Raw genomic sequence first — 9,937 nt, 5'->3', positions numbered from 1 at the left:
GTTTTACCATATGTCAATGGTTTTTACACAGACGGGCGTGGCTTGTACACAAACTTGATTTTTTTTTTTTTTTTACATTCAAATCGGTTTGTAATTAGGCGTGGGAAGAAGCATCTCGTAAAGAAAAGTTAACAAAAAAAGCTCCACAAGATAACGGTAATTGAATATAAAAGGGCATCACTAAAACTGTACAGTATTTGAGAATAGTCTTATACTATCTCAGAAATATTAGGCTATATTCTTGTTAAAATCTTATTACAACGGCTTATTTGGGCCATTAAAAAAAGATTAAGTCACACATTTACGAGAAAAAAACCCTCAAATATTCTCCTTTTCAAAAATGTAAAACAATACTAAAAAAGTGAATATTATAATACAATTGTGTGATATTGTATAACAGGCACACGTAGGCTATCACATACATCGTCTTTTACTCGTGTAGGCTATAGCCTAATAGTTGCCAATATTAACGGCACGTTAAAATGGAAAAAAAAGATGGAACTAATCATAAAGCTTCTCGAGCCATATTTGTCAAATGTTCTAAATAGGAATCCCAATTCAGTGCGCGCGTTCGGTTTTAGAACCCCGTGCACCACATTTCAGACTCTTACTGACCTGTTGACACAGCTGTGAATCACAAGTGGAGTTAAACAAGACCAGAAACGTATTGACTGCTGCAGGCTACAACAAATAAGGTGATGTGTTCACTGTTTTCTTCTCAGAAAACGAGATCACCAGCAGGTAAGACATACTGTACAAGGAAGAGAAAATAAGACCCACTGAGTCAGAAATCTGTGCTGTTGTCCTGAGTGAACCACATGCATGGTGGTGAATATCTGACTTCATTTTTTTTTGCCAACACAACTGAAGAGAAATTTGGTCAACACTGTGTTTTCCTAACTTAGGACATGATGAGATCTCCCATGGTGCTCATGTATTTCCTCCTCATTATGAGTGAAGGCCTTGCAGTAAGCAACAGGCCCCGCAGGAGTGTTTCCTTTCAAGGTAAGGTAATGCGGATGTGGGCGTACAGTTAGACTACAGATGGCACTCTGAAGGGAGCAATGAGACTGTAATGTTACATAAACAGTAGGCTGTACGTAATCTTCACATACAGACACACACACACACACCATGCTACATATCACTGTAGATTGGGCACATAGCCTAACAGATTATATAGCCTATAATCCACAAAGACATAACATTGCCTATGTGACAACACAATCAGGTATAGGCTAATACAAATTACAGCATGCAGCAACACATGCAAAGAATACTCAGATAATTAAAAAATGACGATACAGGCTATGCAGTATAAAAAAAAACACATTTAACAACTGCATTGTATTAAAATACACAGACTTAAGATGTAACCTCCATCCTTGTCATTTTTTTTCTGGTTTAGACATGAACTTGAAACAGTTTAAAGAGTCCGGCTTTGGTAGCCTGAGCTCTTTGATGATACGTGACGACATCGGCCAGCTTGTCGTCGGAGCCAGAGGAAAAGTGCTCACCCTCAGCCTGGATGACATCACCAAAAAGACCAGCGAGGTAAGACTTTTGTTTGGGCTGACTGGGCTGCTGTACCTCACACAGTAAAAAAGGCATTGTCCTGGCTATATCTCATTCCAAATCACAACTTATAATGAATGTGCAGGAATTAGCTCTTGAGTTTTCACATATTCAAACACATACAACGTAAGATGTTCCAGTAAACCACCCTTTGAAATATTATACAAATACAGTATATCTTTTTTTTGTATGAAAAATAGCTGTCAGAAACTATTCAACTATTGGATGTTATAACTATTTTCTAATACCACAAAACAATCTTTATATCTTCATCTGTATAAAGACAAGAGCTTCTTGGTCATCCCTAATTCTTATTTCTTCCAGGCTAATTGGACGGTCAGTTCAGCAGACAAAGCCCTCTGTCAAATGAAGGGCAAGCACTATAAGGTATAGTAAGAAGTGAATTATTAGTGAGTTTCATCAGCTGGAAGTGCAATGTCTAGCACCAGACACAGCTTAAAATATAAAGTTTCATCCATTTAAATCACATTTGCTCTTCTAACAGGAATGTGATAACTTCCTCCGAACTCTACACACAATGGAGGATGGTAAAATGCTAGTGTGTGGGACAAACGCTTTCAACCCTCAATGTGACTACATGGTAAGTCACTATATTGAAGTTTGCCAAGATAACAAATTCTGTACTTGTGACGACAGCTGCTGTGTTGTGTGCTGTATATGCAGTGATGGAGGAAGTCTTCGGATTTTTTACTTGAGTAAAAGTAGGCTACTAATACCACACTGTAAAAAAAAGTCCTGTATTGAAAAGTAAACGTATGTAAGTACAATCAGGTAAATGTTTTGTATGCCTAAAATTAAAATCACTTTAATGAATCAAAATGATTTATTAATGTGAAAAAAAAGATGAAGATTCAGGAGCTTAAAGGAATAGTTTAACATTTTGTGAAATACGCTTTTTCGCTCTTTTGCTGAGGGTTAGATGAGAATATTGATTGACCATTCCCATGTCTGTCTGTTAAATATGCAGCTAAAGCCAACAGGTTAAGCTTAATTTAGCACAAAGACTGCAAACAGTGAGAAACAGCTAGCCTGGCTCTGTCCAGTAGTAACTAAATCCACATACCAGCGACTCCAAACCTTACTAATTAACATGCTATTTATTGCTTGTTTAATCTGTACAAAAACCAAAGTGTAAAAGTTGTTTCCAGTCTTTGTGCTAAACTAAGCTAACCTTTCGTTGGCTCTAGCGTCATATTTAAAGCTACATTGTGTAAGAATTTCTCCCATATAGCGGTGAAATTGTATATGACAGCCAACTGAATATTACTTTCTAGCCCTTCCCATTCTGAGCGCGTTTTAACTCCTACGGTGGCCTGTTTTAATTCTCTTTTTAACTTCCTTGGCGACTCCGTTACATGTCCTCGAGAATAGATGTGATGCTCCATCTTCAACAGGCTTTCAAATCTGCCGGCAGTCGTGAGTAATCTCCCGGCTGGCATTCGTCACGGTGCTACTGAGTGTAAAAGTGCGAAAGGCGGAGGTATGTCACTCTTTGGCTAATGTATTTTAAAGATGGAGGCGCAACATGGCTGCCGCCATTCGAGCAACTCGCTCGTATGTATTCTGAATGATTCTAAATGGCAGATTCTACGCTTACGAGAATACTTTGATTAGTTGGTAGAAGTAATTACACATGAATGAGCACTTATTTGTGAAAGAACTAAAGTTTTTTTTGCTAAGAATCAACTCAAATAATTACACAATGTAGGTTTAAACATACAGATGTGAGAGTGGTCCCAACATGTTTCATTAAGAAATGGGACTGGTGGATTCATTGAGCCACACATACATTAACATCTCATTCAACAGACTTTCACAAATGGAAGCGTCTCTCTGGAGGGAAATAAGCATGTGGGTAGGGGTAAAGTTCCTTATGACCCCGACCAACGCTTTGCTTCCCTTATGAATGGTGAGAACACAACTGTTAAAGGTCTCATGACATGCTACTTTTTGGATGCTTTTATATAGGCCTTAGTGGGCCCCTAATACTGTACCTAAAGTCTCTTTCCTGAAATTCAGCTTTGGGGCAGAATTACAGCCACTAGAGCCAGTCCCACAATGAGCTTTACTCAGGATGTGCCATTTCTGTGTCTGTAGCTTTAAATGCTATTGAGGAGGAGAGGGGGGGTGAGGGTGTGGCCTTGACCAACTGCCACTTTGCTTATTTTCAAGCCATGATGTCTCTCTCTTTCTCATGGGTGGGCCAAATTCTCTGGGCGGGCAAAGCAGAGAAAGGGGAGGTAACCGTGCTCCTTATGACCTCATAAGGAGAAGATTCCAGATCGGCTCATCTGAGACCCTGTTTACACGTACATGGTTATTTTTACAAACGGAGACATTTCCCTTCGTTTGTACCCTTTGTTTACACGCAAACGGAGAATTCGCCTCTGAAACCGAGTCTTTCTAAAAACTCCGGCCAGAGTGGAGGTTTTTGAAATCTTCGTTTGCATGTTTGCATGTAAACTGAGACAAACGGAGGTTTAGGCAGCCGTGACAGAGTCGAGAGAGAGAAAGAGGAAATGATTCGTTGCTGTTGTTGCTATTTTCGGAATTCTGATTGCCTAACCTGAACTTGAGCTTCTCGTTACACTGCCACTGCATGCTCTTGACTGCATTGACAGCATATATACACGAGTACGTGTAAACGAACACTTTTCTGAAAACTGACAGCTGTGCACAATGTTATTTTTGAAAACGGAGAGGTTGAAATGTCCGTTTACGAAAATAGCCGGCCACGTGTAAACGTAGCATGAGCTTTAATTTTTCTCAAAGGAGGAGCAGGATACAGAGGGCTCAGTTTACATCTATAGCCATTTCTAGACACTGGGGGACAATAGGCTGGGGGAACTCACATTAATGTTAAAAAACCTCATAAAGTGACATTTTCATGCCATGGGACCATTAACAGATTTCTTAGCACTTTATTTCTGTTTTGCCATGGCTACTCTCCTGAGATAAAAAGCTGGCTGTAAAAAGTTGAGGGAAACCATTGTTTCCTTTCCACTTGACAGAAAACACTTTGTACTCGGCCGCCTCCTCCAACTTTCTGAGCACAGAACTGGTGTTTCAGAGACATGGACTGAACCCTCTCAAGACTGAAATGACACGCTCCTGGTTCAATGGTAAGCTGTTTTTATATGGGTACATGTACGGTACCAGAGTTATCCAACATAAATTGCCCTGTTTTCATGAGCCAGATTGATGAATTCTGAAAATCTGTTCATATTGGTTTGGTTTCAGAGCCTACCATGATTTCCGTAAGTCTTGCTGAAGCGAGCAAAAACAGTGAGGACGGTGAAGATGACAAGGTATTCTTGTTCTTCACTGAAACCGCTGTAGAGGAACATCATGACAACATCCAGGTGTCAAGGATTGCCCGCGTGTGTAAGGTGTGTCTCTAAACTCATCTGATACACAGGCTTAAAACACCGGCACAAGCTTAACCTACTGTAGCCATTAGTATTAAGTAAGCTAATGCTGATCAATGTGCGTTGTTTTAGAGTGACTTGGGGGGCGAAAGGACCCTGCAGAGAAAGTGGACTTCTTTCTTAAAGGCCCGTTTAGACTGTCCATTTGGCGGTGCTGGCTTGTCACCCCTGGTCCAGGACGCTTTCCTTCTCCAAGACCCAGATAACTGGAGGGATAGCACCTTCTACGCCACATTCACCGCCAACTCGTAAGTTGCATGTGTCCACTTTGTGCGCTTCATTGCTTTGGAAGATGTAAAAAAGTTACACATGCAGTAGGAATTAAGAATAACAGGAAACGTTTTTCTGTATCGGTCACAGGGAGTCCTCCGGTGCTTGCAGCCAGTCTGCTGTCTGTGCATACAAGCTGTCAGACATCAGCCAGGTGTTCAGCGGGAGGTTTTTGGCTGAGATGGATACTGGGACCTGGGAAACATACACAGGAGAGGAGCCATTCCCTCACTCTGGTTCAGTAAGGCTACATTTACATTGCTACGTTTTGGTTTTAACCTCCAGTAAAGGTCCAATGTGTAGGAATTTCTCCCATCTAGCGTTGAGATTATATATCGCAATCAACTCTCTCGCACCACGCAGTTCAAAGTACGTATTACAGCTACGGTAGCCTTCACGCTTCAAAAAGCCGGTCTCTTGCTCTTTTCAATATCCTTTTTTCTTTTTCCGGAGCAGTATGTCCTGTATGTCCCTTACCGGCTAACGTATATCAAGATGGCGCATGAATATGGTGCATCTACCCCAGTTCATGCAACTGCAAAAATATAAAATTTCAAGCCAAAAAGAATACTTGGAATTGATGGTGGTGTTAAATATTCATGAAAAAGGACAAGTTTGTGAACAGATAACGAACAACTAGACACGTTACACACTGGACCTTTAAAGAACACATGATTATTAGGGCTCATTATATTGAGTTTTATTTTAACACTCTCATCAATCATTCAAATCTGTTTCTGTCTTGTTTCCATAGTGCATTAACGATGAACTGCGGGCCAAAGGTGTGATGAGCTCTCTGGACCTCTCAGACAAAGCCCTGCTGTTTGTGAAGAGCCACCCTCTGATGGAGGGGGTGGTCACACCGATAGCTGGCAAGCCTCTGCTGGTCCGCACAGGGATACGATTTTCCAAAATTGTCGTGGACCACGTCACCTCACTGGATGGACGACGGCATCAAGTCATGCTTATTGGCACAGGTGTGCAACTATGTGCAGACATGCCTTTACACCAATTACACAAATCACACACAAGGTGTATTGACGGATGACCTGGCTTCATTTTTCTCCCTCAGACTCTGGTTGGCTGCAGAAGGCAGTGAGGTTTGATGGTGAGGACGGCCGCGTCATCGAGGAGCTGCAGCTGTTTCAAACTCCTCAGCCTGTCAACTTTCTCCAGCTCTCCTTCAGAACAGTAAGGCTCAAGTCACTAGTTTGTTTCAAATTCAAATCTAATATGGTAAAAAAAAATCTTAAGGGAGTTTAACCCTTGTGTTGTCCTTGAAATATGGGTTTCTTGACAACCAAACTGCCCCAAAATAACTTGGATGCATGCATGTACAGTACGTTGTATGGAACACATACAACATATACACCCATGCATCCATGTTCTTCGCAGGTAAGATTAATGATTACTTCCATTTTGAATTTTGTTTTATTTAATTTCATGACATTTGAAAAATAAATGTTTAAATGCTAGAAAAATAAACCAGTCGGTGATTCACTCAACATCCTCTGACAATCTTCCTTTTTTTCAAACTCAAAAATTAGGTATAATGTCATTTTATTAGGTTTATTGACCATGAATTTAAAAAAAAGCATTAAAAAGAAGGACAAAAATGTTTTAAAAAGCGCCAAAAGCATAAAAAGCGTCAGAAAAAGTAAAAAAACAAACAACAACCCATTTTTCAATTTTTGACCCGGAATGACAACTTCATGGATGACGGTGATGACAACACAAGGGTTAAGTAACCCCTTGTTGTAGGGAGACAGCTCTAAACTCTTTGTTTCTGTAGGGCCAGCTGTACAGTGGCGCCAATAACATTGCTGTTCAAGTTAATGTAAGGGACTGCAGCCGCTACACATCGTGCGATGACTGCCTTCTTGCCAGAGATCCATACTGTGGCTGGGACAAGTTTAGAGCCCAGTGTGCGTCTGTTGTTGGCGCACTACTCGGGTCTATGTTAGTCAAATCTCTTATGATCTTTCAAGAACGTGTTTTTCTCAGGAGTAATTTTGTGTTGTGAGCGTCCTACTGAAAGAAGTATTTCTCTTCTTGCAGGATTCAGAGTTTGACAGATGGAGACATCCAGATGTGCCCAATCACCGAGTGTGAGTTAACCATTCACACGTGCTCATACGCTCCACGTGATGTGTCTGAAAAAAGGGTTTTAAGCTGACAACAGATTTCTCTTATGACCTATTGTCCATCTACAGACATTAAGAAAGAACCTCTGTTACATTGCAAATTGAAACTTAATTCGACAAGTCTGATTGTGTGGGTGCTTGATTTCTTCCTCAGTGAAAAACAAACCTGCTGTTGTCTACCTCACCCCTGGGTTAGTTCAGTTCCTCCCATGTTCCCCTGAGACAAACCTCCCGATCAGCTGGCACCTCTCTGAAAGCATCCTCCTTACCGGTCCCAGACACACTGTACTTAGCCAGGGTCTCATCATCAGACCTACCGATTCTGATTCTGGCATTTACACCTGTGAGACCGTGGAAACAGTAAAGGGGAAAGTGCACCGGAAGACTGTGGTCCAGTACTTTGTCGAAGTTCAGGACACTAACACTCTTTTCAGGACAATGAGGGTGGCTGTAATCACCTTGGCTGACTTAGCCTGCTTGCTGATGTTGCTCATATGCAGCGCCCTTGTGATCAGACACCTAAAAGCAAAAAGACAAAATCGCATCGGTTGTGGCAACCAAAATAACAACAACAACAACAATCAAATGATCACTGTAAGGCCTTTTTGTCACTATGACCAGACTTTGGATCGACACATGGAGGAAGGGTTGGTTCACTGTGACCAGGCAGGGGAGCAGAGTGTGGAGGCTGGAAATGTTATATCTATACTCGTTCTCCCAGAATGCCCTGTGGCAAAAGTGGCTGAGGAGGAGTTGGAGGCAGACAATGACAACAGGTGCACATTTATTGAAACCACAGGATGATCCCCTCCTTTTACAATTAGCATGTATGTATCTATAAACACAAAAAATAAAACAATACACATAATATCTAAGGTGAGTGAGATTATTCAGACTGCAGCCTTGGAGGAACAAAATGTAATAAATAAATAGTAAATAGTAGTGCATTTTGATGTTTAGGGTCCACGTCTAATACCAGGGTACATCAAGTCAATTGTATTGATGTGCAGGGACTTTACAATTAATGATAATGTAAATATAGCAATACCAAAGAGAAACACAAAGATAGAGAACCATATTTACCTATGGTTAGTCTCTGACCTCCAAATGCTGTAACGATCTATAAGGTGCATCCAGTGGATCCAGTGGTGATCTCTTTTCTAAGTCTGATTTAAATTGTTTTCTCTGTTGACTTAAGCACAGGTGAGAGAAAAGGTAAAGTAGGAAAGTTCCTTAGAAAAATTATCCTGACAAAAAAATAAATAAAATAAATCACCCAGAAAAACAAGTGTATGTTGTTGTAATATTCACTTAGACCAAAAGACGCTGTGCACTACAACAGATTAAAATACATTTTAGGCCAAAAGAAAGACATGCCAGTAAAACATACCTTGCTAACAGATAATATATGTACCTAGTGTTTAGAGTGTTGCTGTTCAATGGTATATGCTCAGAAGATTGACCCTAACCCTGTACAGCAATTTAAATGGACGCCCATATTTGTTTAATGTATTGTTTATTATATTGAAAGACAAAGGTGTGCCAAAAAATGTGGTTCCATTCATTCAGGATTTTACTATGGCCTTTCCATCGGACCTTTATTCTTCAGAGAAAAAAATCTGTCTTATTTGTTCTTTTTACATTGGTCATGTTTTTTTTTTTAAATATACGGTCTGTAAACCATTACTTAGTATATTTTGTTTAGTTTATTAGTTGATAATGTTGTGGACAGTCCCCCTTAATTAACTGTACAGTAAAAGGAAGAGCTTTAGCCTATACAGTCCCCTATTTAATCAATATTTACAAAAATAATTAAGGTGTAAGCAGGCAACTTTTAAAACAAGGGTTGACATCTAACTAGCCCACTTCAGAACCAGGCAAGATGTGAACGCAATTTTTCAATGAGTGATGAGGGTTATATTTACCCTGTCTGTTTGTACACCTCCAATCCCGCTCCACACTCATTTATTATACAAATATGTTGGTTGTATTTAATCTAGTTTGAAATGTCAAGTGAAATATTTTTTGATCTTGAACTTTAAAAAGAAGTTAATCAGATGAGATGAGGTTCTATGATCTGTCTGACCTTTGTACCACTTCCAATGTTTAAATTGGCACTTAGTTTCAGAGTTTACTCAGTCTGGCTCCTGTGGTTTGTATTGGCTAGAACCAAAAAGGCTTAAATATACAGGCACAATGTTGTCAGGTATGTTCAGCCTAGGTCAAGAACATAAGTAGGGACAACAGGAAACAGCTGGGGAGGCAGAGAGGCAGGAGGGGCTGATGGGGCAATCAGCAACAGGTGTGCAGAGCATGGGAAGCACACTGAGGGCACCTAGTGGACACATGAGGGATATCAGCCATTTAAAAATATGTAACCCACATGTTCACACAAAGACAAAAGAGACCACTGTAGAGGAAGCTTTTCTTGTCAGCAGCAGGGTTCGTGTATCAATGAACACAAGATGAAACGAATGAAGACGTTTTGAGAATTAAACT

General features: G+C 40.4%; 1 protein-coding gene across 2 annotated transcripts; it reads left to right on the top strand.

The window, feature by feature from the left end:
- The first annotated feature begins 18 nt into the window (after positions 1 to 18).
- LOC114546955 (semaphorin-4E-like) lies at positions 19 to 8,606 on the top strand. 2 transcript variants are annotated; one of them, XM_028566139.1, is made up of 15 exons: positions 19 to 741; positions 906 to 1,005; positions 1,409 to 1,554; positions 1,900 to 1,962; positions 2,081 to 2,176; positions 3,406 to 3,505; positions 4,608 to 4,718; positions 4,837 to 4,985; positions 5,097 to 5,272; positions 5,385 to 5,535; positions 6,049 to 6,271; positions 6,367 to 6,485; positions 7,087 to 7,253; positions 7,353 to 7,402; positions 7,593 to 8,606. In XM_028566139.1, the coding sequence occupies exons 2-15, from the start codon at positions 909 to 911 to the stop codon at positions 8,240 to 8,242; spliced, it is 2,298 nt and encodes a 765-aa protein (XP_028421940.1). In that variant the 5' UTR covers positions 19 to 741; positions 906 to 908; the 3' UTR covers positions 8,243 to 8,606. The 2 variants fall into 2 exon arrangements, with proteins under 2 accessions (XP_028421940.1, XP_028421941.1); XM_028566140.1 differs by lacking the exon at positions 7,087 to 7,253 and having other exon boundaries at positions 7,593 to 7,748.
- The last annotated feature ends 1,331 nt before the right edge of the window (positions 8,607 to 9,937 follow it).

The sequence above is a fragment of the Perca flavescens genome, chromosome 20, assembly GCF_004354835.1.
Source record: "Perca flavescens isolate YP-PL-M2 chromosome 20, PFLA_1.0, whole genome shotgun sequence".
In the NCBI taxonomy this organism is placed as follows: domain Eukaryota; kingdom Metazoa; phylum Chordata; class Actinopteri; order Perciformes; family Percidae; genus Perca; species Perca flavescens.
Note: the sequence above shows the minus strand (reverse complement) of the source record. Positions and strands in the feature narration are given on the sequence as shown.